Source organism: Helicoverpa armigera, chromosome 13 (assembly GCF_030705265.1).
Source record: "Helicoverpa armigera isolate CAAS_96S chromosome 13, ASM3070526v1, whole genome shotgun sequence".
In the NCBI taxonomy this organism is placed as follows: domain Eukaryota; kingdom Metazoa; phylum Arthropoda; class Insecta; order Lepidoptera; family Noctuidae; genus Helicoverpa; species Helicoverpa armigera.
Genome location: NC_087132.1, coordinates 11,436,204 through 11,462,432, shown reverse-complemented (window position 1 = coordinate 11,462,432; position 26,229 = coordinate 11,436,204). Strand labels below are relative to the sequence as shown.

Below are 26,229 nucleotides of genomic sequence, written 5' to 3'. Positions count from 1 at the left end.
TTTTACATTCCCGGTTTTCTATAAATATCAGACTTGGAAGTCTAGACAAAATTAAGACAAAATCATTTTTTTGTCACAAAAATTTTTGAAAATGAACCAAGGCGTTTTCCCTTTTCTACTTTTTACCAATCAAACCAATAGTTAATTAAATCATTTTTTAAATATTTTTGAACGTAAAAGTTATGTTCTCACCTTCCCCGGCAAAGTAGTATTCCCGTTAAGCGCCTTCTCCATCAGAACAGAAGCGTAGCCGACATTGTCAGACGAAATCAGACGATTAGTGTTGTTCATGCTGGTCGGATGAACTGCGAACCAGTTGATCACGCCCAGGATCTTGTTCTCAGGAGACACGAAACGAATCTGCGATAGTGTTTTGTCCGTATCGTATTTATACCTGAAAAAAAAGCAGGAATAGTAACTCGAGTTGTTATCCCTTAATAATTATGAGTCCACTTATATTTTACAACATACGAGGGGCCCAAGGTACGTGCTTCACTACATACAAAGTCCACCATTTTGTTACAAAAAAATGTGATAAATGAACAATCACTCGACCGATTTTATGCAAACTACATAAATAATCTACTAAAATGTCGAACAGAGTCTTAACATTTGGTTTGGATCAGTAAGTGAGCCCGTTCTTGCGTTATAAAACTACACGAAAAGTGGTATCATTTTTTATATACTTAGATTTATTATCCTATAAACAAAAAAAGCCAGTGACACCATTCACGCAATACCGCTGCGAAATACAATATAAAAAGTAAGGTTTTTTCCGTACTTTTGTGTATACAATATAGGTACCTACATACATATAGTGCACCATAAGGGCATTTTCCTATGTATTACAATAAGGCACATGCAGGCTCTTGGCTACTGTATTATAAACTACTACTAGAGAGTTCTTTATATGGAATATGGACACGTAAACATTTTAAAACGCAAACAGTCTTCAAACGATTTATAATCTGAGACTGCGTTAACCGAAAAGGTAAAACAGTAAAATGACGAATACAGGAAAAGGATTTCGAGAGGTGGTACTGTATCCTTTCAAAATCCTTCTCTCAATTTAAATCTTCACGAAGGGAATAATTTATCTAATAGAAATTCAGAGAGGGACAGCGCGTACGCAGTCCCTCACTACCAAAAATAACGCGTCCGAGTTATCCACATTAGGGATAATCGCAGGGGTCAACCCATCCGCAGTGCAATGGATGGACCTCGCCCTGGGGGAACCGCCTTCTTGATCACGGTATCCCCTACGCCAGGTAAGTATGAGTTCACTACAGTACGGAGCGAGGGTCGTTCGACGGCGGAGAATCTTAACACCGCGATTCAGAAAACGGCCTGAATCGTACAGCGCCATCTATCGCAGAAATGGGAAATTATTACCGGGATACTACGAACATTTTTGTAGGACAGTTTACAGAGCATGATCAAATGTATGTTGATATATGCAGCTCGCGTTTTATCCTTTTGGCAGCATTTTGAACCTCACCTGGCTCTTTCTTCGGGGGGATTCCTCAAGTACGAAGTGGGCGATCGGTTGATGTTTGCGTCCAAAAGTTCTGCCTCTCCGTACAACACCCGCGCTGCCGTCAGCTTATTATGGGCTAGTACTATACTCTGGAATCAGAGAAACAATGCATTGGTGGCAATGTTTTTAATACAAATGGTGGCCATTGTTGCAGCATTTTTTAGAACAAGTTTATGCTACAAGATGGCGCTACTAGTCTCATCAATAGAACAGGTAACATTTTTTTTGAAAATAGCGGTCTCGCGGACAGGACGGTCCTTTTCTCCAATTCTTCTACAAAAATGTATTTGTAATACTTACAGCTACATTTTATTGACTCTCATTTTCCCATGTTCTACAACCTGATGAAAAGTAGCCTATTCCCATCTCCACTGTATCACCTACCTCAATGACCCTGTCAATAGGTTCAGCCGTGAAGGTAAAAAACATACAACTTCACTTAAAGTAGTAAGGTCATCATCTACCGAGAATTTTCCGAGTTTTTCTTTTTTTTTTCTTTTATAGTCTAGTTAGTAAGGTCGTTCCTGCTAAAACCCAACTTAATCACCCACCTTATAGATCCCCACAATATACGCGGCATAGGTCTCCCTAACGAAGCCAAGGATCGGCAGGTCGAAGAGGAAGTCCATGAGGAAGCCTCCCGGCGTGGAGTGCGTGTGAGTACCGCTGATGATCACGTTGTGTTCGCCATACAGGTCACCGTAGCGTTTTTGCAGACGTTTTATGACCTGGAACGGGGAAATTAGGAAAATATATCGTAAGTACCTAATTAAAAAAATGTATAACTGTTTTTAGTTGTAAAGATAGTTTAAGTTGTTTATAAATAAATCTCTGCGATCAGGTTAATTAAAAAATATTGTTTCAGAGTTTGGTATATTAAGCAGATAGGTGTATGTTTACCCCTAGATATAGCAGATATTTCTATCAATTTCTTGAGTAAAACTTTTCCATTAAGTAACTGAATTTCTTATTATCCTGACTTACGTATTTCGATTATCTACTTGCCCAAGTTTTATTTTTTTTTGTATTAGTTTTGCTTGCTGTTAAAAGGTGGTCATTCTATTGTATAATGAATTGGTTACAGTTAGATATGTTTGTGTGCGCTTTTCATGATTACAATAAATTAAATTGAATTGGTCTATCAATTTCAATATTCGGTCCTTAATACCAATTTTATTTGAGGTGTTCACAGCATGTTCATATCTTCCCCTTCACCCATAATTTCATCGTTTTCTACTACAAAGATAACTTAGGATCATATCCTCACCTCTTTCCTCACTCCGTGTCCCATCATAGCAGCGTCAACAGACACGAAGACCAGCCTCTGTCTCTCGTCACCTTCGCCATCTTCCAGCACAAACGCTCTGGAGAACTGTCGTAAGTGAATACCATGGCCTGTCTGCTCCAGTTGAGCATATCCCATCTGCAATATAGAAACGGGAGGATTAGAAGATTCATAAGCCAAATTATCACAAAAAAGTTTGTCGGCGAGACTATAGAAATCTCAAAGGTATTCCATTTAATATGTGTATGGGTGATACAGAAATTAAGAAACAAGACGTAATAGATTATTTCTTTCGCGTTATTTCAACAAGAACGGTTGCGGAAGAACTAATTTTAAATAATAGCGTCAGGGAATAGGCTACATTTCCGCAAAGCATGTTTACTTACTCAAGGTAGGTACCTAATTTTACGATTCTACTATTTGATAGTTAGAGAAAAAGCGCAATGTAAAAACAAGGCGTACTGAAAGCAATACGCGAAATGATACAAAGACATGATTCATTTAAAGAACATGGTCATAAAAATATTTTGTAGCAGCATTACGAGTTCCCAATTATTGTACTTATGAGACGAGAAATATTCAAACATTGAAAGATGAGGAAGAAAACATTCCAAGAAGGAACGACTGCATTATCCAAGATCTTCCCACGATCCTTGAGTACCTATACGATAAGTATCAACGACTGTTTGCCTCTCCCTTTAACGCACTGTGAGCAAAAGAGTCAAAAAATTATAGGTCATTTTAAGTGCACATGCACTTCATACACACGTGAATGACGTAACACATTTAACACTCCCGATTCTCATATACCTACCTAGGTATTTTCTTTGTCTGCCAGGATTTACGACAGTTTCCAATGGAATTAGAACTGTTTTATAGCTAAGTGCATTTTAATCTCTGCAACAAATTAAACCAATTTTCAACGAAAGCAATGAAACTGAAGCTGGTCATCATTTTTAAAGAATTGCTCATATCAAAACTGAATTCACTAAACCAATTAACAGGCAAGCACGAATGACCTAAGACGGACCTAGCAAGTCACAAATAGGTACTGACAAGACCATATTTGCAGAACAAAGGTGTCAATACAAGTAGGATGTGACTAAACAAGCACCGTGCTCTGTGCATGTGGCTAAGTACAGGATAATATCAACAAGCATTATAACAATTGATATAATAGACTTAGCGATGGACACAAATAAGTTCATGATCTTAGAAATACAATTTCCTTGTTATATTGTTAAAGTACCTACTCTTATTTTAATGGTACCTACGCGTTATATATGCGCTTTGAAGTCATATAATAATCATCGGCAAGGATATTGAGCCCTGACCTTCACCTGCGCAGAAGTGATTTATTGGTTTATTAAGCTTTGATTTATTGCGCAAAGCGCTCCCCACTCTTCCGCCGAGAGCCGAGAGCTCATTATCCGTGCCGATAACTATATTTATAATGAGTAGGTACTTTACTAACATTGATCCAATTCCTTGACAGTCTACTTTGTTATGAACAGCCACGAGTCTTACCTCTGGGGATAAGAAAACAACAACAGCACGCCTTGTGCCAAGACCTTCACAAACCATTTTTGCTATATTCACGGTCTTTTCAAACTTGCATACCTTCGCAATTTCGGAGTAAGTTTTAAGACTTCTCGAAGTAGATTTATAAAAATTTTCCTCAACCTCAACCATTTCATTGAATATATTATGAACCCATCGAAATAATAGTACCTATACTTAAGAATAGATCCTGGCTTGTACGACATTCAACATACATGACGAAATCTTATCAAGCTACAGAATGGCCCATGGACCTGTCCATTCAGAGACCACAATCAGGAACATTCGAGCCTTACAATACCTAAGCATGCAATGGAGAGCTACGGACCATTTCCGCGATAAATTTTCATTGCCTTCTGTTATCATTGTGGATGTTGACCTTCTGAACGCCATGTTCTATTCCAGCTCTATTGGAACTGTTCTAGAACTTGTCAAAAGTATTTCAACCTTTCTGGATTCTGGATTCTGCATCTTAGATGATTCACTTCACTTTTATGTCTTTACTAGCTGTTGCCCGCAACTTCGTCTGCGTGGGCAATATAGAATAGTCAAAATACTACTTATCCCGTAGGTGCATTCTTTCACGTGACAGTATAATTAGGATTAGCACTTAGCAGTCGCATAGATTCATTGATCAAGGTTGTGTTGCTAGAAATATTTATGTTTAATATGTCAGTGAGGAAGGCAATCCGCAGCAACCAAACAAACAGCTTACCTACAGTTCAGTTCGAAGGTAATTAACTGGCGGAGAATCTTAACACTTCGATTCAGAAATGAGACGAAAATGCACAGCGCCATCTAATAGCGGTAGGCAGAACTTCTCAACATTTAGAACTAAACAGTATTTTGTTCGTTCCATTACGTACTGATAGGTTCAAACTAATACATTTTACATCCTTCATCATCCCTTATTTTATCACCCGTGGGGGTTGAATTAATCAAAATCGTATTTAAGCGAACGTCATCATAAAATTCTGATTCGTCATCAGGACTTCTTCATAAAATCTAAGAAGATGTATACAAACTTTCATACCCTATTTTATCCCCTTAGGGATGGAATTTATCAAAATCTTTTCTTAAAGGTTGCCTACGCCATAGTAGCTTTATGCATGCAGAGTCTCAGTCCGATCGGTTTAAAATTGACAAAGTTTCATACAAACTTTCATCCCCTATTTTATCCCCTTGGGGGTAGAATTGATCAAAATCCTTTCTTAGCGGATGCCTACGTCATAACATCTACCTGCATGCCAACTTTCAGCCCGATCCGTCCAGTGGTTTCAGCTGTGCGTTGATAGATCACTATGTCAGTCAGTCAGTCAGTCAGTCACCTTTGAGTTTTATATATTTAGATTAAGTCTGAGCCATTGATAAGTCTGCACAAACATATTGTCATCATATTTTCACTCAGACTTCCGATTTTTATATAGATTTTACTCAGACTTTGTGAACTTTAAGTTAGTACAAATATTCATACAAACTTGAAGTAGGTATTTATTGTGTGAACCCACCATAAGTAAGCAGCCCTGTAAACAGTACTTGTGTGTTAAATAACAAAACCTACCTGCTTGTATCAACACAGTTACAAAATTAGCCACATTTATTACGAAACAAATGACTCAATTGTTATTATTCATATTTGCCAGGTCATTTGAATTTATTGTTTCAACAATAACCTCGTACATTATTAACTGTATATTTATAAGTATATGAGTAGGTATTTGTTTTTATTACGATTTTAAATAATACTTAGAAATATGCTAATAGTTTTAATCATTAAAGTCATGGTCGAGGCACTAAACAAAGGAAGGCTTATTGAACATTAAGCTGAATGCTCATTTAAGAATAAGGGCAATGTGCTCATAAAAAGGTTAAAATTCAGGGTATTGGACCACACAAAAATAGGACTACTAGACTTCTATGTATTAAGTAATCTGCTATCAACCAGGTACAAATCAGAATCAAATCTACATTTCCCTTATGTTATACAAGCTACTTCCCACGCCCAGATAAAAAGAAGCCTGTATTACTCTCATTGATTTTTCTCTAGCTCATATGCAAATTTTTCCGTAGCGTTAACTAAGATGGGCGGCAGACGAGACGCCAAGGAATGACTCATGACACGACTCATTGACAAATATTTCAGGCTTATATTGAACCTCAATCCCCAATCATACTTATGAGCGCAGAACATCATAAAAATGTAACACTAACACACAACAGTGACTACAATGACCGCATTATATGACGGGTCGGGTCACTAAACGTAACCGAACAACACGCTCGCCTTGACCTTAGAATTCTCGAACATTCCGAAGCAGGCCGTTGGAATTGGAACATTTTTAGGGTTCCGTAGCCAAAATGGCAAAAACGGAACCCTTATAGTTTCGTCATGTCCGTCTGTCCGTCTGTCCGTCTGTCCGTCTGTCACAGCCGATTTACTCGGAAACTATAAGTACTACAGTGATGAAATTTGATGGGAATATGTGTTGTATGAACCGCTACAAAAATATGACACTAAATAGTAAAAAAAAGAATTGGGGGTGGGGCCCCCCATACATGTAACTGAGGGATGAAATTTTTTTTTTCGATGTACATACCCGTGTGGGGTATCAATGGAAAGGTCTTTTAAAATGATATAAAGTTTTCTACAAAACATTTTTCTTAAAGTGAACGGTTTTTGAGATATCAGCTCTCAAAGTCGTAAAAAGTATGTCCCCCCCCCCTCTATTTTTATAACTACGGGGTATAAAATTCTAAAAAAAATAGAGGTGATGCATGCTAATTAACTCTTTCAACGATTTTTGGTTTGATCAAAGTATCTCTTATAGTTTTTGAGATAGGTTGATTTAACTGTAATTTACGGAACCCTTCGTGCACGAGTCCGACTCGCACTTGGCCGGTTTTTTTTTAAATAGTTCCAGAAATTTCTTCGCACCGTTGCATCTTTTGTGGCTCCGAGGGGAGGATGTACCAATATGTTCCTTTTTTATTACCGTATGGTCTGTTATAGAATGCTGTATTTAATTTGGATTTCATTGATGCGTTGTCAATGGAACCCTTTATATTCAGTTTGCATTGTAAACTTTTTGGATGGCACGCCTTACGGAGGTTGGTGAATGGAGTTTTGTATTCTGCCGGTACCTTGCTATTTTTAGTTCGAAAAGTAATTTCAAAATATTTAGTACTTGTAAGTGTTTAAATTAATTTTAACTCACGGAAACGCATTCATACTCCGATGGGAATGTCCAAACCTTTGTTTCCATTTGATAAAGTTTATATAAAAACCGACAATGTTTATCTGCATCCCAATTCAGAATAACTGCACAAATAACGTGTTTAATAAAAATAATAAATAACATCCTGCATGAGAAGATAAAGTAGTAAAATTCGCCAATGAGGTCCAGTTATCTGGGGCACTGATCTCTATCAAACTCAAGGTCACGCAAGACGATGATTCATCATTTCATTACGAACATAGTGAACTAAAGGAAGTTACCAGCCAGAGGAATAAATTAAACGAGTGACGGAGATTGCTTGAGGCTAAGTTGTCAGATTATAAAAAACTTTATTTGTAGTGGGATCGTTGATTCAATGAATAAGGAATACCTAAGCAATGGATTTAGGAGGCTCATTATACGGAATACAACAATTTAGGAAAGCAACTATCTTGGAAAATTGAGTCGAAAAACTAGCATGCTGATAAATATGTAAAACACCAGAGAGAACAGACCATTTCAGTTTAAAATACACCAGATATATATTTAAGACACTAGTTGATGGAATGCTATACCCCACTAGTCCTAGTTTCTATGCGAAAATATATAGTTTTTTAGCTGCATCCTTTATTTATTATTTATTTAAAGCCTTTTTATTTCCATTTCTTTACATTATTTATATCATTTACATGTTAATTATTATTTGTTTTAATTTTTTATTTAAAAAATGGATCTCAGCTGCATACTTTACCTACTCTGTAATTTGGACATCCATAATGTATGATAATGATACTTCCACACTTATAAGCCACATATAATAACTGCAGTGCCATTGCAAGCGACTCCCGACCTTCGCTCTACATGGCGCAACGCTTGCAACGCTGGTTAACGACCTAACGGTACGTGCTGTGCCTGAGTCTGCACTTCTAGATTATAGTTCTCGTCTAACTTTGCTGATCTACATTTGTGACAATAAAGCAGTACAAGTGAAGATGGGCATTACACATAGCCAGAATGAAGCAGTTGAAGTGGACCAGGAGACTGATGGAATGGCGACCGTGGGAGAATCGTCGCGGCAGAGGACGTCCACCCATGAGATGGGTCGATGACATATCGATGACATTTTATGAGAGTTGTAAGAAGTAGGCAGAGATGGAAAGTTTTGGAGGAGGCTTACTTTCGAAGATGGAAAACCCAAGGGCCGTGATAGTGATACATGCTTAAATTTTCTGGTCTAAAGTTAGCCATATGAAGCTACAAGAATGTGCAATAGTGTTTTATTTGCCAGTGAAGACACTTGTAGCTAATTTTACGCATGTGCGCATTATCGGTTTAACTGCTATTGGCTTGTTGCTAACTTCGGGTAAGTAAGGTTACTGGACAAGAACTGCTCTCTTTATATTTATTACTTCCTGTACTATGTTTGTCAGTTTTACCGTTTTGAGGAAATACTCCATTAAAGGTAAAAACGTCTTTCAGTTTCAAGCCGTCGTCATTTAAAGCTTGGTGGCAATTTTGAAACTGGTTCAGCTTTAAGACATAAAATTATGCATGCGGAGTGTTAAATTACTACCTCGTTCTTACTAAAGGGTCTATTCCCTCTTCCGCATTATCGCAAAGTATATCTACCTCTACTATGTCCACCGTTTCCACTATCTATGTCTCCACATTTCTGTGAAAACCGCTCTAACCGTGCGCGGCTATTAATACAAAAGAGAAACAGAAGACAGTAACGAGTAATATAACAGTACATATAGCATTTCAATATATCGCTCGACTTCAAGGCTCTCTTCGCCAATACCGTGTTTAGTTCACGCCATATATAATTGCAGATTGCAGTCTGATTCACGATTTCGTACAACGATTTTAAAACCACTAATTAATCTACTTACGACCCAATGCGTGTGGCTCTAGAAGTAAATGGAAGAATTCATTTGAAGGGCTTCTTATGTGGCAATAAAATTAAACAATGAATTTATTTTCTGCATACAATCATCGCACTAGACCCTATAGAACTGAACATCCTTACTAATGAAGAGGTATAGGAATACGATAGCCTATGCTGTAAAAAACTAGATTTGGGCCTCACAAACATATGGGCAATTATAGCAATCTGTGGCCTAATAGTCCTTCGAGTTGTTTGTGGCTTTGTTTGTTCGCTTGGCATTTCATTGTTCCGAAGTCTGATTTCTGAACCAGTCTGAAGACTGCAGAATAAACCTTAACTTAATCAAATATGAAGGGACTCCTTGGCAGTTAATAATGTTGAAATATTACAAGATGTTCTTGATCCACAATCCAGTTTTTTCCTACTAGAGGAAACGGAAGCATACAATGCACCAATTCTACTCACAAAGGCGATCTCAGCTGGCGGGCCAGTGACGTCAGCGATGCCGACGCCGACGCGCAGTGCGTGCGCAGTGGCCGCGCACGCGACCACCAACCACAGCAACATGTTGAGCTGGAAGCGAATGACATTGACACATGAAAGTTTGTTGTTTACGGCAGTTAAAATGCGTAAATTGCGTTTTTACGAAAAAAAACTCTTTGAAGGTTTTCTCTGGTTGTTTGATACTTCAAGAACGTTTTCTCATGTAAAATAGGTATCTTAAGTACCTACTTAGTAAATACCTAGACGAAAGATTTGTGCAAAGTGCAGTAGGTAGGAACCTATGCACATTAATACACCGAGTTGGGAATAAGTAAATGAAACAAGAGATTGTTTCATACAAGTCGATGATGATGATAATTTTAAAACTTGACCGGATCAGTTTAAACCTAATTAAGAACCATAACTGACTTCCAGAGCTCCCCTTTTTGATTAACCAGGCAGACCATAAAAATCTCAATTATCTTATTTTAGACATTGGACAGACCAATATTTGAAGAAACGTGCGTGTACGCCTGAACGTCAAACCACACATTACTAAATAGTTAGTACGTCAAACTGAACAAATGCAAACACGAATCGGTCAATGACAGAAGGATTTATTGATTTACTGCTGCCATTTCCATCACACAACGTCACCAGCACTGCCGGAAACCTGTCTTCATTAATATTAAAGGAAGTTTTAATAAGGAAATGCATAGGTACCAATTTAGAAGTAAAGCAACACCTCCCCTTTTGGGGTCTTACGGTGTCGAAAAACTTGATTAGTTATTCAATAATTCGACAAGGTCTGAAAGTTAAAGCAAAAGAAATTTTGCGATACTTATGTCAGTTCTTGGTTTTACATACAACCTTATCCTTGAATCTACTTAATGTTTATAATTAGAAAAGAATGCTAAATGAATATTTTACTCAAAGTCCAAGGTTTTATTTAATATGCCTTCCCGTCTAGGTAAAGTATTATCTACAATAAAATTAATTCAACAAGTCAAGAAAGATAGACAATTTATCATTCTATTAGTATTCAAACCATGGCTAAATTACTTAATAATCAATTAACTATAAGAAAAAAAAACGACAAAAAATCAGTATAAAAAATTACAAAGTTATGTTTTACAGTCGTAGAAGTAATAATAGAACCAGAAGAAGGAATAGACTGTCTAATTCTGACCGCAAATAAAGTTGGTCATGATGATAATGATGTAGACGCGGGTCGCATTAATCAATGATTCTCAACTTTGGCAGTTATTGAAATAATGAATGATGGGAATCCTAAGTTAATACAGTAGACGTAGTAATAATTATTTACGTACAAGTTTTTTCAATTTTAACGAATAATTTAAATTGTAAATTCTTTAATTCCAAAGAATTTGAATTACTTGTCCTATAAATAATAATTGTTGTCCTGCTTAACTATTTGGCTGATTGATTCTACGTTACCTGATTTTTCAATACCATTTGCCGTTTGTAGGTTCAATTTTTTTTCTGATTCACTCTGCTACAATCCCTCCCTAATTACATGACTCATCATCAAAGGTTGAGAGCTACTGGTCAAAATCAATAAGGATTCCACTCACGCGCATGGCCGCTCAGATCAATGTCATTGTCAATCGGATCTTCCGTGCAACGTGCTTTGTGTCAACAAATTGACATATGATAATATCTGTCTGACCTTTTTGGTCATCTATTGAGTTAATTTTACCTTTAACCGATATGTATAGATTAACGCTCAATCCTTCTTCGAGCGAGAGGATGCCTGTGGCCAGCAGTGGGACGATAAAAAAAAGGCTGTGACTGACTGAACCGATGTAAAGAGGTTTGTATACTTTTGTAGTTGTAGTCAGCTCTTAAATGTGTCTCTCCAACTCTTGTTTTGACGTTGTTATTTTAGAAGATAATCTATTTTTTACTTGATTTAAAAAATCTGTTGCTCGTAGTTAGGTACTATTCAGACAGTGCCATTGCATAAAAAAATACCACTTATGCAGCAGATTCATTTCAAATGTGGTAAGCATTAGGACATGTCTCATAAAAAAGATTATTTTTTCGAAAATCCCCCTGATGTCGTGAAGATACCTGACATCCTAAAGAAATTGTTTATTGCAAAAGTATTCTTTCTAAATCGTTCCGAAATAGTCAAAAGATCATTGACACAGATGCATAATAATGGGCGGAGAATTTTACCACACTTGAAACAACAAGATGAACTAAATACCAAATAAAGAAAAACAAATAAGTAGGTATATAGTACACACCTGTAGATATCTTCTAATACCACCTTCAGGAAAAGTGGATCACGCTCCAAATTGCAGATATACTACTCGAATGAGGACATTTTTTAAACTTAAATGTATTGGAATATCTATTTCCCTTGTAGATAAATAGAAAGACTTAAGACCTCTTTGTCTTTTGAACCAATTAATTTAGATGCAAATTATTTAGAAGCACTTTATGAAACGGTTTTTTATATTTAAATTAAATCAATAATATACACATTAGCACACATTTTTACCCTTTCATTCGAAAAAAAAAACACAAATACAAAAAAAACTTACAAAAGAAAATTATGCACTCAAAACACCAGATCTATTTATAACACACGCTATTCGAAATTCTAAGTGTTTCCGTAACAATGAGTAAAACAACACTTGTACAACCGGCCATTATCTCGAACGATAACTGAATGATCGCTGATACGTAGTTTGTTGACATCGCAAAAACGTGTAACGCACCTCCTTGTAAACAAACGCTTGTAAGACGTAAAAGTGAAAATGTTCTCATTATAGCGTGTCAACAATAACTTGACTACATTATCTTTCTCTGTGTTTTTATGAAAATAGACCACACCACACATCCATTTTTAGTGGCAAGAGTGGCACCCAGTCTTACGAAAGCATGCCCGGGTAATGGCTTGAGGAAATCGGATATGCCATCAATCGGTACTTAACTGTGTAAATCCGGGTAAGACTGGATAGGGTCAACACAGTTCGGAAAGAGGCAAGTCAGATGGTGATTAATTCTGTCCCTGAAAAACAGCTTTGGACAGAGCCCCAGCATTATGCTTAGGGAGTGCAGGTTTATTACTTATTATCTTAAATTAAATTATTTTCTGAACAACTAGATTCTTCTACTGGCTGTGCAATAATCGTGAAATACTGCTAACATCAAACTGCTCATTATCAGCTCATAATTTATGAAGTTACACAAAGCAATGAGGAAAAATATCCCGTCAGTATAGAACGCAATAGCCATAGGAATCATTGACCTTTCGTACACGGAACAGCACACCATGAGGTAAAACATCCATACTGTTAGACAACCTTAGGTCTGGAGCATTTAGAATGTTCTGGAACGATCTAGTGATGATAGGAAAAGTTTGAGAACTGCAGTAATGATTCTATTAATTTACTGGTTCTTTTGTTTTACTAGCAAAAACTGAATGCTGGGCGTTTTTTGAGTGACTTTGGCTTTGACATTATCACCAGCAAAAGAAAGAAAAAGAGCTATTCTATCTACTTAGCTTAGTTTAAAAACAAAAGCTTGAGTTGATGTCGTTAAAGAGCTATTTCATTTGAATAATCAATTCACCAATTAAATCTTAATTGGAGCAAACTGAATTTTGCGGTCAAATGCCATTGACCTGCTGTAATTAAGCTAAATGTACCAAATGCTTGTAATTCGTGTGTCTTTGATTTCAAGAAGTCATGAAGAGCCGAACTCTGTTTCCGTTAAAAAGCCCTTATTATGAAAGGAAAAACGAAAGGAAGAAAATATCATAATCTTTTTCCATAAATACCTAGCTAAAATATGTTCAAGGTTTTCACCTCATTTTTCAAAGTAGCTAAAGCATAAAAGGTAACCTTACCACATCAATTATGAATTAAGTAATTATTTTATAAGCAAAGTCTACAATATTTTTGTAAGAATTCTCACAATTTTTATGAAACAATACTATTGAATTGGCTGATTGCTATCTTGGTGTCTTAAAATAGAAACAATAAGGGTCATGAACTGCTTAGTTAGGAAAAGGAAAACCTTATTTGATAGCTTATCGATTGATGTCGTTATCAAAATATTTTGTTCCGAATATCTAGGTATACATAGTAGATGTATTTTTTCAGAAGAGAGAGACCACGAGGGAAAAAGAAGAGTAAATTTTTCACAAAAATGTTCAAAATCTTCGCTTAAACTTTTACGGTTGATGTACTCGAATATTATCTACTGTATACAAATCTCAAAAGGACCAATTTATTCTTTGACGAGTCTTTACTACATACATTTTAGTCGTCACAAAGTCACTATAAATCTAATTATGAAACCTAAACCAGGCAGACGGAAGCGGTAACTAAATCAATTTACATGGAACTGTTCTAATTTGGAAGGTGCTAGTTTTCCGGCTTATTCCAAAGAGGAACATAGACTTAATAGACGCGATCTATATGATATACCAACAAGGTTTTACTCATGTGGAACAGTAATAACAGGCCTCTGTCACTCGACGTACTTGCGCGCGATAAATGCCTACCGCTCGCTGGGTTACCGGTAGCCCCACGCGGCTCAGGGCGCACAACAGTCACACGCGCCGCGTGCGCTCCAATATTATTATTTTTATTTCGCGGCATGTTATGCTGTTGGTTTTTATTAGGTTTTTTTAAGCTACCTCACAAACTGATGGATTATTTTGAGTTATGTTGGTTTATATGCGACTATTGTAAGATTTAGAAACATTTTATATGTATGAGCTTATCTAGTAATTCTATTTTTTTTAAATAAATTAATACTTATCTACTTTATGATTTTAACAACAGAGATCATTAGGTACTTATTTTACTTTAGATACCTACTTAGTTATATGAACTGTATTGTGAGTTTTGTAGCTCAAAACACATCTCGAGTGTAAGTAGGTATAGTTCTGGTCCAATTTAATGACGACTCGGAACATTACGCGTGTCGCTACGCAGAAACCAATTTTAGGTATGTATCAACACTCGACGGAGTTGTACTATATGGGGTATGGCACTTGTGCTCGAAAAATAGTTGGAAACCGCCTTTGATTTTGACGAAAGCTTTACTTAAGTACTTACCTATGCTTACGTATTAGGTAATATTTAGTAATATGTACCCATACTCCATTTTAGTTGGCAATACAATAGTTAACTAAAGAAAAATATTCTTGATATTACGTAACTTTGTTTTCCTACGTAAATATTAATAAATTGTAAGTAGCAACCCTAAGCACGGCCACGGCACGGTTGCGGTCACTGAACTGTGCGCTATCGCATTGGAATAACAATCAAGCGCTCGAGCTTTTAAGGTTCATTTTATAACGCAGCTAGGAATTTGTAGGTAGTTGGGGAACTTGTAGGTGCTTATAACAGTAGGTATGGACTTTTTTGTATGGAGTGATTTATCTGTTACGTAGTAACTATTATATAATCTGTGGTAATAAGAGCTGACAAAATTATTTATGGGAACTTCCAGTAAGAACGTCAATTCGTTATACGTTAGTTAGATGACGCAAAATTAAAATGTGTATTTGATGGAGACATAAAATTGGAATGAAAGTAAAATTGAAAAAAAAAATAACGATGGGTGAAAGAAAATTCTTGTACTACAAGTAATTTACCTATTACAATTCGTCGCGATATCCGCGTTATCCGGAAATAGTTTAAGACGTCTATGAAGGAAGGAGATAACAAATTACTTAGTAGAGGTAGTGAAGAATTAAATGGCTGTCATAGTTCTTTTTTTATGCACGCATTGTAATACTTTTAAATTTTTATTTACCTCAAAATGTACATATTATTGTATTTTAAAATAAACTAAATCTATTTTTTAAAATACATATTTACAATAAAAATCAAAAACTATCCTAGTAAAACAAACAACTAAAAAGCGTCAAAAAATTCGTCCCCATCGCTGTCAACTGGGAGCGTGCCCAAGAGGCTGGCAGCATTACCTCGTTGGATCGCCATGCTGTTGTAATACTTAAGTGTAATTAAATCTAACAAAAGAACAACCAAAAGTTACGAGTATTCCTATTCAATTCACGCAACAATGGCGTGCCCTTGAACTTGAACTTAAAGGCGATCAAAAAAACATTTAACGGTTATCTAACGACTATGTGTAATACCGGTTAATCGTTTCAGGTCTTATTGTAATTTTTGAGCATCCTCTGGCTTTACCTAGGTTCCATAGATGTTTTCTCTCATACTCATACATATACACAAAAAAATATTTATTAAAAATAAGCAACTGTTTAAATACAAAAAAAAAAACGAGTATCTGTTAAATTCATTTTTAAAGGCCTATGTAAGGGAAATGAACTTCAAGGAAAAGCCTTGCTTTCCATGTCGCTGGAAATTCTAGCTTGAAGGTCACACCAGCTTTTTACTGGGTGCTAGAATACAAACATACCTAATTTAAAAATATTATAAACTTTTAGAAAACTTACCTGTACCTTAATTTTATTATTACTGGAAAATCACAAAACAATATTTCGATAATGGTGCAGCGTTTACTTTAAACTTCTATTCCACTACTAATTAAAAACACAAAGGGAGTGTCCCTTTTATCCCTTTACCCAGTTTAATTGCAAAATTAGTGTCGCATTATTACAAAAACAGGAACGTGTAATCTTATCCATTTATCCATGTTCTGCATGTTGTAAGATGTCATTGCTTCTGAGATGAGCTAAGACTCTCACAAGATGGTGCAACTTTGTTTCTTTTACCGCAAATGGTTACTATTTAACATTGTTATTAGCATATGTTTTTAAATGGCTTGTCTTTGTGGAAATAGCTTGCTTAAATATCCGCAAAATAAACTCCTAGCTTAGGTACTTAACTAAAGGGACGTTTAAAACCACTCGTTCTTGGCCTAAAATCCGAGATGCCAACTCAGAAAATTTAAAGTTATAAATGAGATTACAAAACATTAATTAAGATGGATGCAAACATGACTATGATGATGATGATACATAATATAATTAATGTTATTTTGCTTGCATACTAATTTTACATCTGACTAACAAATGCATGGTTGCACATTTTTGTTAATACATGTCAACTTCAAGGTCGCCAGAGGTAAGTCACTCGAATGCACACTTTCAAGTTGCATGCCATGCAATCTCAAACTTTTCAAGGCAGACCAAACGAGATTTTTGCAATAATCTGAGATCACAAACCTGTCCAAAAGTTTCATTCTTTTGATGGTCCTGAATAGAATTACATCAACTTTGGTGATAAAGATAAGATTATAAAATTAAACTATCTTACCAAAAAGGCTAAAAACCGTTTTGGTCCAAAGACATAGACAATCAGTCTGTAAGCTACAAATACATCGACATTTAGCCAGTTTATTTTCTAAGTCCTGTGAAAATTGCCTTCGATCGATAGAACACGAACGCTACTAAGATATCCCACTAGATAAAACTAGATAAAAAATATGGATTAAAACTGGATATACAAACAAATCATTAGCAATAGACGGCGAGAGTGGATGCACTTTAATGCACTTTCATAATATCGGCCATTGCAACTGCACCGCAACTAGTGCTGTCCTGATACATCGAACTTTGACTGAGAGAAAGTTTTTATCGACAATTGGTGACGGCGATTAATTATTTTTTTAAGCCTTTATCGGAATTTAGTTAACTGGTGTTACGCACGCAAGGTTAATTCCTGCCTGTTACCGGTTCTGACGATATAACTTAAATTTTAATAGCAAAAAGATTTATTGAAATGTAATGAACTTTAGTAGAATCATAAATATGTAATGTAAGCCTTATAATAAGCTGAGGCACGCATAAAATGAACACGCGTTCTAATCATTTATTAGCTAATATTCTTATAAGCACCTGCTTATAAGGTACCTAAATATTTTTTTTTTGCCAAAGAGGATTATCTGATCAAGCAAGCAAGAAGCAAGAATATGACATGCGTTCTATCGATAACATATTTTCCTGTGAGGTGGAACATCACTAGCATTTACAGTTATTACAGTGCTACTTGGAAAATCGGAACAGATGTTTGCAACGCGAGAAAGCTGCAGCTTGTAATATAATATTAGCTGAGTCTGCTGTGTTAAACATCAGTCATCTCTTCCGTGAAACGCTAGGTAGGAAAGCATTTCATTTCAAAGAATGATAGATATGTGGATATGGAAGTAAAATTGTTTTTATTTTTGTATTCTTTGACTGAAAATGCCTATATATGAGCATTTTGATTGAGAAAAGGCATCCCTTTCTCAGTATTTTTAATTCTTAAATAGAATTAGATAGAGGATATCGTTCATCTTCGATTACTAATCGTTATCCAGCTAACACCCATTGGGCATCTAATCCTACTTATCCGATTATCCTTACCTGTTCGTGAAAATAAAGACTTCTTGGTAAGTAATTAGCCGTCAAGCTAACATGCTACGGAACTTTGTTTAGAAATTGGTGACACGGAAATCAACCGATTTTGCATAGTTACCTACTTATACTGCTTATACGTTGTTTGCGCTTTATAAATTAACATACACTGTGCAAAGATGTTCTAACTAACATGAAGTATAATATAACCTTTTCAAGACCGTTTTCCTTCACAGTAGGTGTCTAAGTGCCTACGTTAGACGCTTCCTTCATTTTAACAATCATCCGTTCAATAGTATGTAAAGGAGATGAAAAGAAAATGTATAGCTTCATAAATAGGAACGCTCGCAGAAATAAAGTTAATATTTTTAATTTATCTTTTAGTTAATATATGTGGGTGCCCCACAAAACGGTGGCACTTTTTTGACGAATATCTCCTGCATCACACCAAGTTTTATACTTTTGTTCACATTGGTTGATTTTAACTATGAAAGTGTAACTAAAAGAACATAGATAACAGAAACTTTAATGACTGCGGCTTTTACCAGGCAAAGGTCAATTCAATAAAGACAAAGTATAAACTCCGTGCAAAAATCTTGACAGATGAAGAACAACAACAAACATTCATAACGAAGCAAAATTGTGCAAGATGACTTTGACCCGGTTACAAATATTACCCGTACTAATAAACATATGAATTTGTTATTTATTGCTGTGCTTTGTGCATACAAATTAGCTTAAGGCCTAGGCAACGAAAACTGCTTTATTATTCCAGTTTTTGTCAAGGCAATTTCTGTACTGCTGATTTAACCAAGTAATTTGACTATTTCATTATTAATGGCAACTCTTGTTGGTAAATACACGATGTTACTTAGGTATATGTCACTTCTGATCTCTTCATATTTAACAAGATTTTTAACCCCCGACGCAAAAACGACGGGGTGTTATAAGTTTGACGTGTCTGTGTGTGTGTGTGTGTGTGTGTGTGTGTGTGTGTGTGTGTGTGTGTATGTGGCATCGTAGCTCCCAAACGGATGATCCGATTGTAATGCGTTTTTTTTTGTTTAAAAGGTATGCCAGTCGGGAGTGTTCTTAGCTATGTTTGGTGGAAATCGGTTCAGGTCTTCAAGGTCATCAGCTCGTTTGCTAGATGTGATAGGAATGTTACACGCTCAGTTTACTTGCAAGTATATGTGGGATCTGAAATTTGAAACACTAATGTCTTTTGGAACCACTGAGCTGGTCTGCTGTTAGGGCACGAAGGTAGGAGACGTAACCCTGAACTGCCTTTTAGTAAACCCATCGAGTTTGGGCTCGTTGAATTTGTCTTGACGAGGTCTCTTCATGTTTCTGATTGACGAGAACCTGATGCTGGAAATGGGATGTGGCGGATGAAACCCTGGAATACCGGAATGAAACGGATAAACCGATTTATATTTTTGCTGAAAATCTAGAATGTCCAAAGGTCTTTATTGTTTCCCAATCGAGCCAGTTTGTCATGAGGATTATTAAACAGCTTCCTTTGGCCGAGATCGCATATAGCGACCCCATCTTAAGATAAAATAAATTTAATTAAAGAAGGAAAAATTAAGGAGCTCCTTTAAAAAGCATGAAATAAAATTAAATTATAAATTTAAAAAAACCCCCGACCCAAAAAAAGTAATCCCTTTAAAAAGCAAAAAATAACTTTTAACACTACGTAAACTAAATTTTGACGTGTCGGGGGACCGCTTTTTACCTTCATAAATACTTACATAAATCAAATGATACCTACCTAATTACAACATTCGTTTAAAAAAAATAAACCGGCCAAGTGCGAGTCGGACTCGCGCACCGAGGGTTCCGTACAAATCCTGTATAGATAAAAAGCGAGTCTCGCGCCAACCGCAACTTTCCACATAAATAGGTTTTGACTGCCATTGTGGGATCGATAGCAAAGATCAGATATAGTTATGGGAACTCCTTTACAATTTATAATGTAACCTTGTGTTGGAGCTTATTTTATTTTAGGTGATGAGAATTCAGTACTAATGGGATCTTTTATTTTTGAGGGATTAATCACCTAACGATCCACAGTTTCAGGTTTTTTTCGAAACTGCCTGTCGACTTGTAACTGTCGAATTGTAACAACGACTGCTAGAGAGTAGGATTCAGGGCTGCTGGCTTTATGTTTCTAGAGCCTTGACAAAAGTGTAATTCTGTCCCTTTCTTTGTTTTATAAAGTCGGCTTTATTTTATTTTGTAGCATTTTACAAACAAATCCAACTTCAAACATATAAAAAAGCAACAAGAAAACAAAAGCAAGAAAGAAATTAAAAAGATGTTAGGTGCATCGGTCTAGAAGTCGGTGTCTAGAGGATGCTTCTATATTTATTTTACCACCGAGATCTAGACCGATGCATATAAACAGTTTTCTTGTTGTTTTTAGAAGTTGTTTTTTTTTTTGTAAAAAGTTTTTATTTTTAACTTTTGTGAAAAGTTCTCGTCAATACGAATAATATAAGCCCAAACACGACGTTACTAAATCATACAGTTGAGGAGTTCTCTCGACTTTCTCACGTCTCCATCATCAAGAAAGCTCTAAACCTTCACTGTTTGATAGTATCACCAGACATACATCTGAGAATCAAGTTTTAATCCCATGCATGCCTACAATTTCTGATAGTTGCCCTCGATTTCTCAGGATTTCCATCATCAGATCCTGACCTGATGACAATGGAAATAAACGGCGTGTATACTCTTTTACTACAAAGAAATGATTTCTCAAATCCGTCAAACTTGGTCGTCTAAATTCCCCATTGAAATGAGGAAAATATTTGATTTGATTTGATAATATTTTAATATTTTATGTAACTTCAAATTTATCATTTTCGCAATTTTTCCTTTATCTGCACTATATAACGTTGCTTCTTGCCAAATTTCAAGATTCTGAGTTCACGGGAAGTACCTTGTAGGTTTTGATTCCCTAGCGTGTGACGGAAATTCGTCTAAGGTGTCGGTACAACTGCTGTATCTTTTGATCGCGTTAACTTAGATGTTTGATTTTTTCACTGCCTAAAGGGACAATAGACCTAGGTATTTGGTATAAATTTCAATTTGATACCTTTATTCGTTCGTGAGAAATAAGGTAGTAAGTTTCATTTTATTAAAATATTTTTTTTACATTATATAACTAAAAAAATGAGATTTTCGTAATTTTTCCTATATTTGCATTATATGACAATGCTTCATGCCAAATTTCAAGACTCTGAGTTTACGGGAAGTATCCTGTAGGTTTTGATTCCTTTGCGAGTGTCGAAAATTTGTTGAAAATATCGACATAATCGGCTGTATCTTTTGATTGGCTTGGCTTAGAAGTTTGATATTTTCACAGCTTAAAGGGACAATAGACCTGAGTACTTCATGTGAATTTCAGCTTGATACGTCCACGCGTTCTTGAGATAAAGGGTCTTGACAGACAGACAGACAGACAGACAGACAGACAGACAGACAGACAGACAGACAGACAGACGGACAACAAAGTGATCCTATAAGGGTTCCGTTTTTTCCTTTTGAGGTACGGAACCCTAAAAAACACGTATCTAAAGTAATGAGTTAGAGCGGTCCCCCGACACGACAAAATTTAGTTTACGTAGTGTTAAAAGTTATTTTTTGCTTTTTAAAGGGATTACTTTTTTTGGGTCGGGGGTTTTTTTAAATTTATAATTTAATTTTTTAATAGTGGTACCGTAATAGTTTGGATCATTTCCAATTTCCGATAAAAGTATGAAGAATATCGAAATTCAATGATATTCTAATTTATGTATTTCATTTTTCTAACATAGGGATTCCCAATGCTTAAGTTTAATATGAGAATGTTAGGCAAATCATACAATGGATATCAGGGCACAGATTACTTAATATATTACGAAGTACCAGGATTCCTACAACGGGCAGGCAAGACATGTGACTCACAAAACAAAGTCACAAGAGCATCAAAAAACATCTGAAAAGCAATCTATTTCAATAAAAGTCAATCAAAGTAATTTCGGAAGTTACACAATTGCAATCTTCAAATCACTGTAGCGTCAAGGCTAGTTCTTGACATTTTGTTCAGCAAACGTTAAATAAGAACCATGAATCCGTGATATTATCATTAGTGATTAGTTAAGCAATGGCGATAACTTCTAACCAAGGTTTTTTAGGGTGTAAATGATCGTGAGCTATAAAATGTGTCAATTGTGTTAATGAATGCAAAAATATTCCTTGTATAATAATAAGACTGATTTATTTGGTCCTCTTTTCTGTTAAAAGGAACGAGGGACTACGGAATAAACTTTCGACTAGAAGCCTCTAACTTGGCCGTGTTTTGAACTCATATTCTGTCATGGAATCCGTTAGGCATTACCAATCTAATAAAGGACTGTAGCACTGCAGGTACCTTCCTTCCCGTAGCAGGTACCTACCTATGGTATCCAAAAAAAATAATATATCGAAAGCGAAACAAAAATGCATAAACAACACAAGTAATTGTGTGTGAACCTCATAAAATAGGTGACTTGGATAAACACTTAACTTTCTTTGTCACGGTATCAGATATCGGTCGATATCCGATACTGGAATTAATCCGATAAGCAACAAAAGCTGAGTCAAACAATAACAAAAGTGTTAGAATAACAATAGATGTGCTATTGTTATTACGAGAGGGTCTAACTAACAGTTCCTGCAAGGATATTCCTAAATACAGCAACATGGATTTTCTCAAGAGATTGCTGTCTTGTCTATTAGCCTATGATAAAGGTAGTTTCACATGAAACGGAAGAATGATTAAATTTTATGTGAAGTTGACAGCTGTCAATTTATAAGGGAAAACAGCATTTTTTTACTGGCTGATATACAATGACAAATGCACCAAAAAAGTAATCAATGATTGCAATAACCTGATGAAATGTTGTTGTTATGAGTCACAAAGAACTAATTAACCATGTTATCAAAGCCCACATCGAATGAAAACACAATAAGTAGGTAATTTACTACTTTTTTTCGCAGAAACTGTAACGAAGCTGCGCAGATTGACTCATGCGTCCTTCCATAAGCAGTATTGAATTGATTAGTCTTGTTATTTGCGCTTTATTACAATTCCGTCTAAGTATAGGTAATCTTTTGTCTTGGACGTTTTCCTGGAGACTTGTTTTACTAGTTCAACGAAGAAGTTCACTGAAGTAGGTAAAGTCTTTTCCTATGGATATAGATTTCCTACTGATATAATATTTCCCTTTAATTTGTATGGTAGCTGACAATGCAGAAAATAATGTAGGACTTCGTGTTTACAAAGCCTGCTCAATGGCGCTTTGCAAAATCCTAACACATTTAGAATCTCCCGGTGTTTCGTAATAATTTTGTAAGAACAAAAAGATTCTGAACGTTAATTTCCTATATTTTTTTAAGTGTTTACCTACCTATGGTGTGTGGTTGTGCCCACTATCGAGAAACTATTTAATTTATGAATTTGTTTTTTTTATTAATTATTTTTTTCATACACAGGTAGTAATAAGGTTACAAAATATTTGCCCTAATAACAAAATATATTTTACCTTTTTATCGATATCTGAAAACTTGTTTAGCTACACAATCATCCATTCATCACATTTTGCTTGGCAAAAATTGTTCATAGACCTAATAATATCACGATGGGAACTTCGGACACACTAAACATAATTTTTATGTCAATTTGACAGTAAAACTTGGCGCACAAAGGTCAGTTTAATTTACAAATATACACACGAAAAGTGAATGCACTTCACAAGGACGAAACGAACAGACGTAAGTTCTCGCTCGCGGCATAAAACGAACTAAAATATTGCTGCCTGTTGGTACTGCGCTGAATCAAAGCCAAATCCGTATGGACATATTTGTCACAAACATTTGAGCCAATTAATCGGCTTATTGCAAACGCCACCTTTTTAGTAGCAGTCTGGAATGGTAAAAGTGTTTCTCAATTTAACCGAGTTATAATATTATCCTTTGTTGTGGCCTGTTGTCATTGTGATGCGACCCGTATTTGGAGACGGCACTATTGTTTAGTATGGCTTACAGTTATGTAGTCTGGCCAATAAATGTTGTTCCTCGAAAAGCGCGTCTGATTTAAAAGTACGAATGAAAATCTCTGGGATAATGAGAGTTGTGACAAGTTGCTATATGCTATAGCATAATGTAAATGAATACCCAGAACCAGTTTAAATGTTTATGCCGTTTACTCGTAGTTCTTTGTATAATTTATCTTATGGAACTCTACCCCGGTACCTGTGTGGTTAAATTAAAAAAAAAACATTTCGATACAAACATTTTATTTTTCATTAAATGTATTTTCAGTCTTACAATATTCAGAGAAAAAGTAGGTAAGTACTCAGTTGCTTATACAAATTAAAAGTTGTATGGTGTAGTGAAAACAATAGCGTGTGAGTGTTTACCATTTTTCCGATATCTGTTCCAATCCAATATCATTTTTAAAACTTTATTACCTAAATATACTGACTAGAAACACCGATGATCCCAAATATTAATGAAATGTATATCAATTTGCAGGCAATAAATCGTGGAAAATATCAATGACATTCTTTTATAAAATCTTATAAAAGTTATAAAAAGAAAAAGTGGTTCCAAGATTTTTAACAGATGTAATACCACCCTAATATGTTCTTCTCTGTGATCTCTATAATCTGTGGTCTGTGGCTTTTCGGGACTTCTGAGGTAATGTCAAATTCAAAACAGTTGAATTTTCTTCTCTATTCAAATATCAATAACATTGATTTGTAGTTGTTTTTCTACTTGTCCTTGTGTTAAGACCCGTGGTTAAACTATCCTATTACGATCGTTTAGTAGTGCTGTGATTTGTTTTGAAGTGGATTAGATTTTTTGCAAAATCTTGTTACGACTTGTACCTAAGGTAAAGGTACCTAAGGTAATTTGTAAAGTTTTTGTAGAAAAATGTTTAATTCAGAAAGTTTTGGTAGTTGGTTAGTACTCTGGCTAATTATATTTTATCATTTAATAAGTCTAAGCAATCGGAAACATTTTTAGATACGTACTTAGGTACCTATTGAAAAATTGATGAATAGTGCATTACCTTCGTGAAACTTTGCTTCTCGTTTGAAGCTACAAGATAGGTATGAACAAGAAGATTCAAATAAACAACCACGTAAAAAAGTATATTATTATTAAATACCTAACTTAAGTTTCTCGGTGTTAAATTAAATAAAGTGCTGAAATTTGCCTACTAGAGCCATCTATGTCAATAACCGGAAGTTTTGAATCAGTGACCTTCGTTGTATAACGAGTGGCGCCATCTGTCATAAAGTGCATTAACCTTGTTTACAAATGTTTCCCGATAGATGGCGCTAGTAGGAGGTTCCCACAGATCCAAGGCTGTATTCACACGATTGCTTACCGTTATCTCTATGCTGGATACCTACGAGCCACGCTTATAAACTTACCTATTTCCACATTTTGATAGGTACCGCCGACTAAGCAAGTTTTGAAATTCGGAATTTTGATTTAGGCTTTGCCTACCTAGGTACCTATCTGCTTGCCTGGCTGGTTAGCATTTCGATAACGGTTTAGTTAGCAGTCACCTGAATACATTGTAGATTAGGTAGGTAACTTGTGTTATATAATCAGCCGGAAGTTGTGGTGACTCTCAAATAAGGGTAGGGTTTCTTTTTAGAAGGGGAAGCGAGTTTTTGGTCACCCCTCGTTAAATGCATCTCGGAAGAACAAAATTGATATCTTGAACTAAATGTATTGTATTTTACGACAGTATGAACACTACCCAATGAATTGCGCTTCTCAAGACATGCGCCATATTTATTTTTATAACGCTATCTATAACGTCATCATAATCGGCTCTTG

The 26,229-nt window shown here is 35.6% G+C and overlaps 1 protein-coding gene, 1 long non-coding RNA gene and 1 other non-coding gene across 4 annotated transcripts in view; 1 reads left to right on the top strand and 2 right to left on the bottom strand.

Moving 5' to 3' along the window:
* The window catches only part of LOC110382655 (neutral ceramidase), a 29,379-nt gene extending 5,164 nt beyond the window's left edge, over nt 1-24,215 (bottom strand). Inside the window, exons 1-6 of one of the 2 annotated variants that reach the window (XM_064037365.1) lie at nt 23,916-24,215; nt 9,951-10,058; nt 2,805-2,960; nt 2,089-2,265; nt 1,499-1,626; nt 193-394 (exon numbers count right to left, since the gene is read on the bottom strand). In XM_064037365.1, coding sequence (XP_063893435.1) covers nt 193-394; nt 1,499-1,626; nt 2,089-2,265; nt 2,805-2,960; nt 9,951-10,052 — 765 coding nt within the window. In that variant the 5' untranslated portion in view covers nt 10,053-10,058; nt 23,916-24,215. Of the gene's footprint in view, nt 1-192; nt 395-1,498; nt 1,627-2,088; nt 2,266-2,804; nt 2,961-9,950; nt 10,059-12,541; nt 12,593-23,915 lie in introns of those variants that run through there. The other variant, XM_064037366.1, reaches the window with a different exon arrangement.
* On the bottom strand, nt 1,113-1,276 carry LOC126054584 (U1 spliceosomal RNA). Its single transcript, XR_007510994.1, has one exon. It is a non-coding gene; the product is annotated as a U1 spliceosomal RNA (small nuclear RNA).
* The window catches only part of LOC135117688 (uncharacterized), a 61,157-nt gene continuing 49,258 nt past the window's right edge, over nt 14,331-26,229 (top strand). The window contains exon 1 of the long non-coding RNA XR_010277055.1: nt 14,331-14,845. This is a non-coding gene — a long non-coding RNA (uncharacterized LOC135117688). The remainder of the gene's footprint in view (nt 14,846-26,229) is intronic.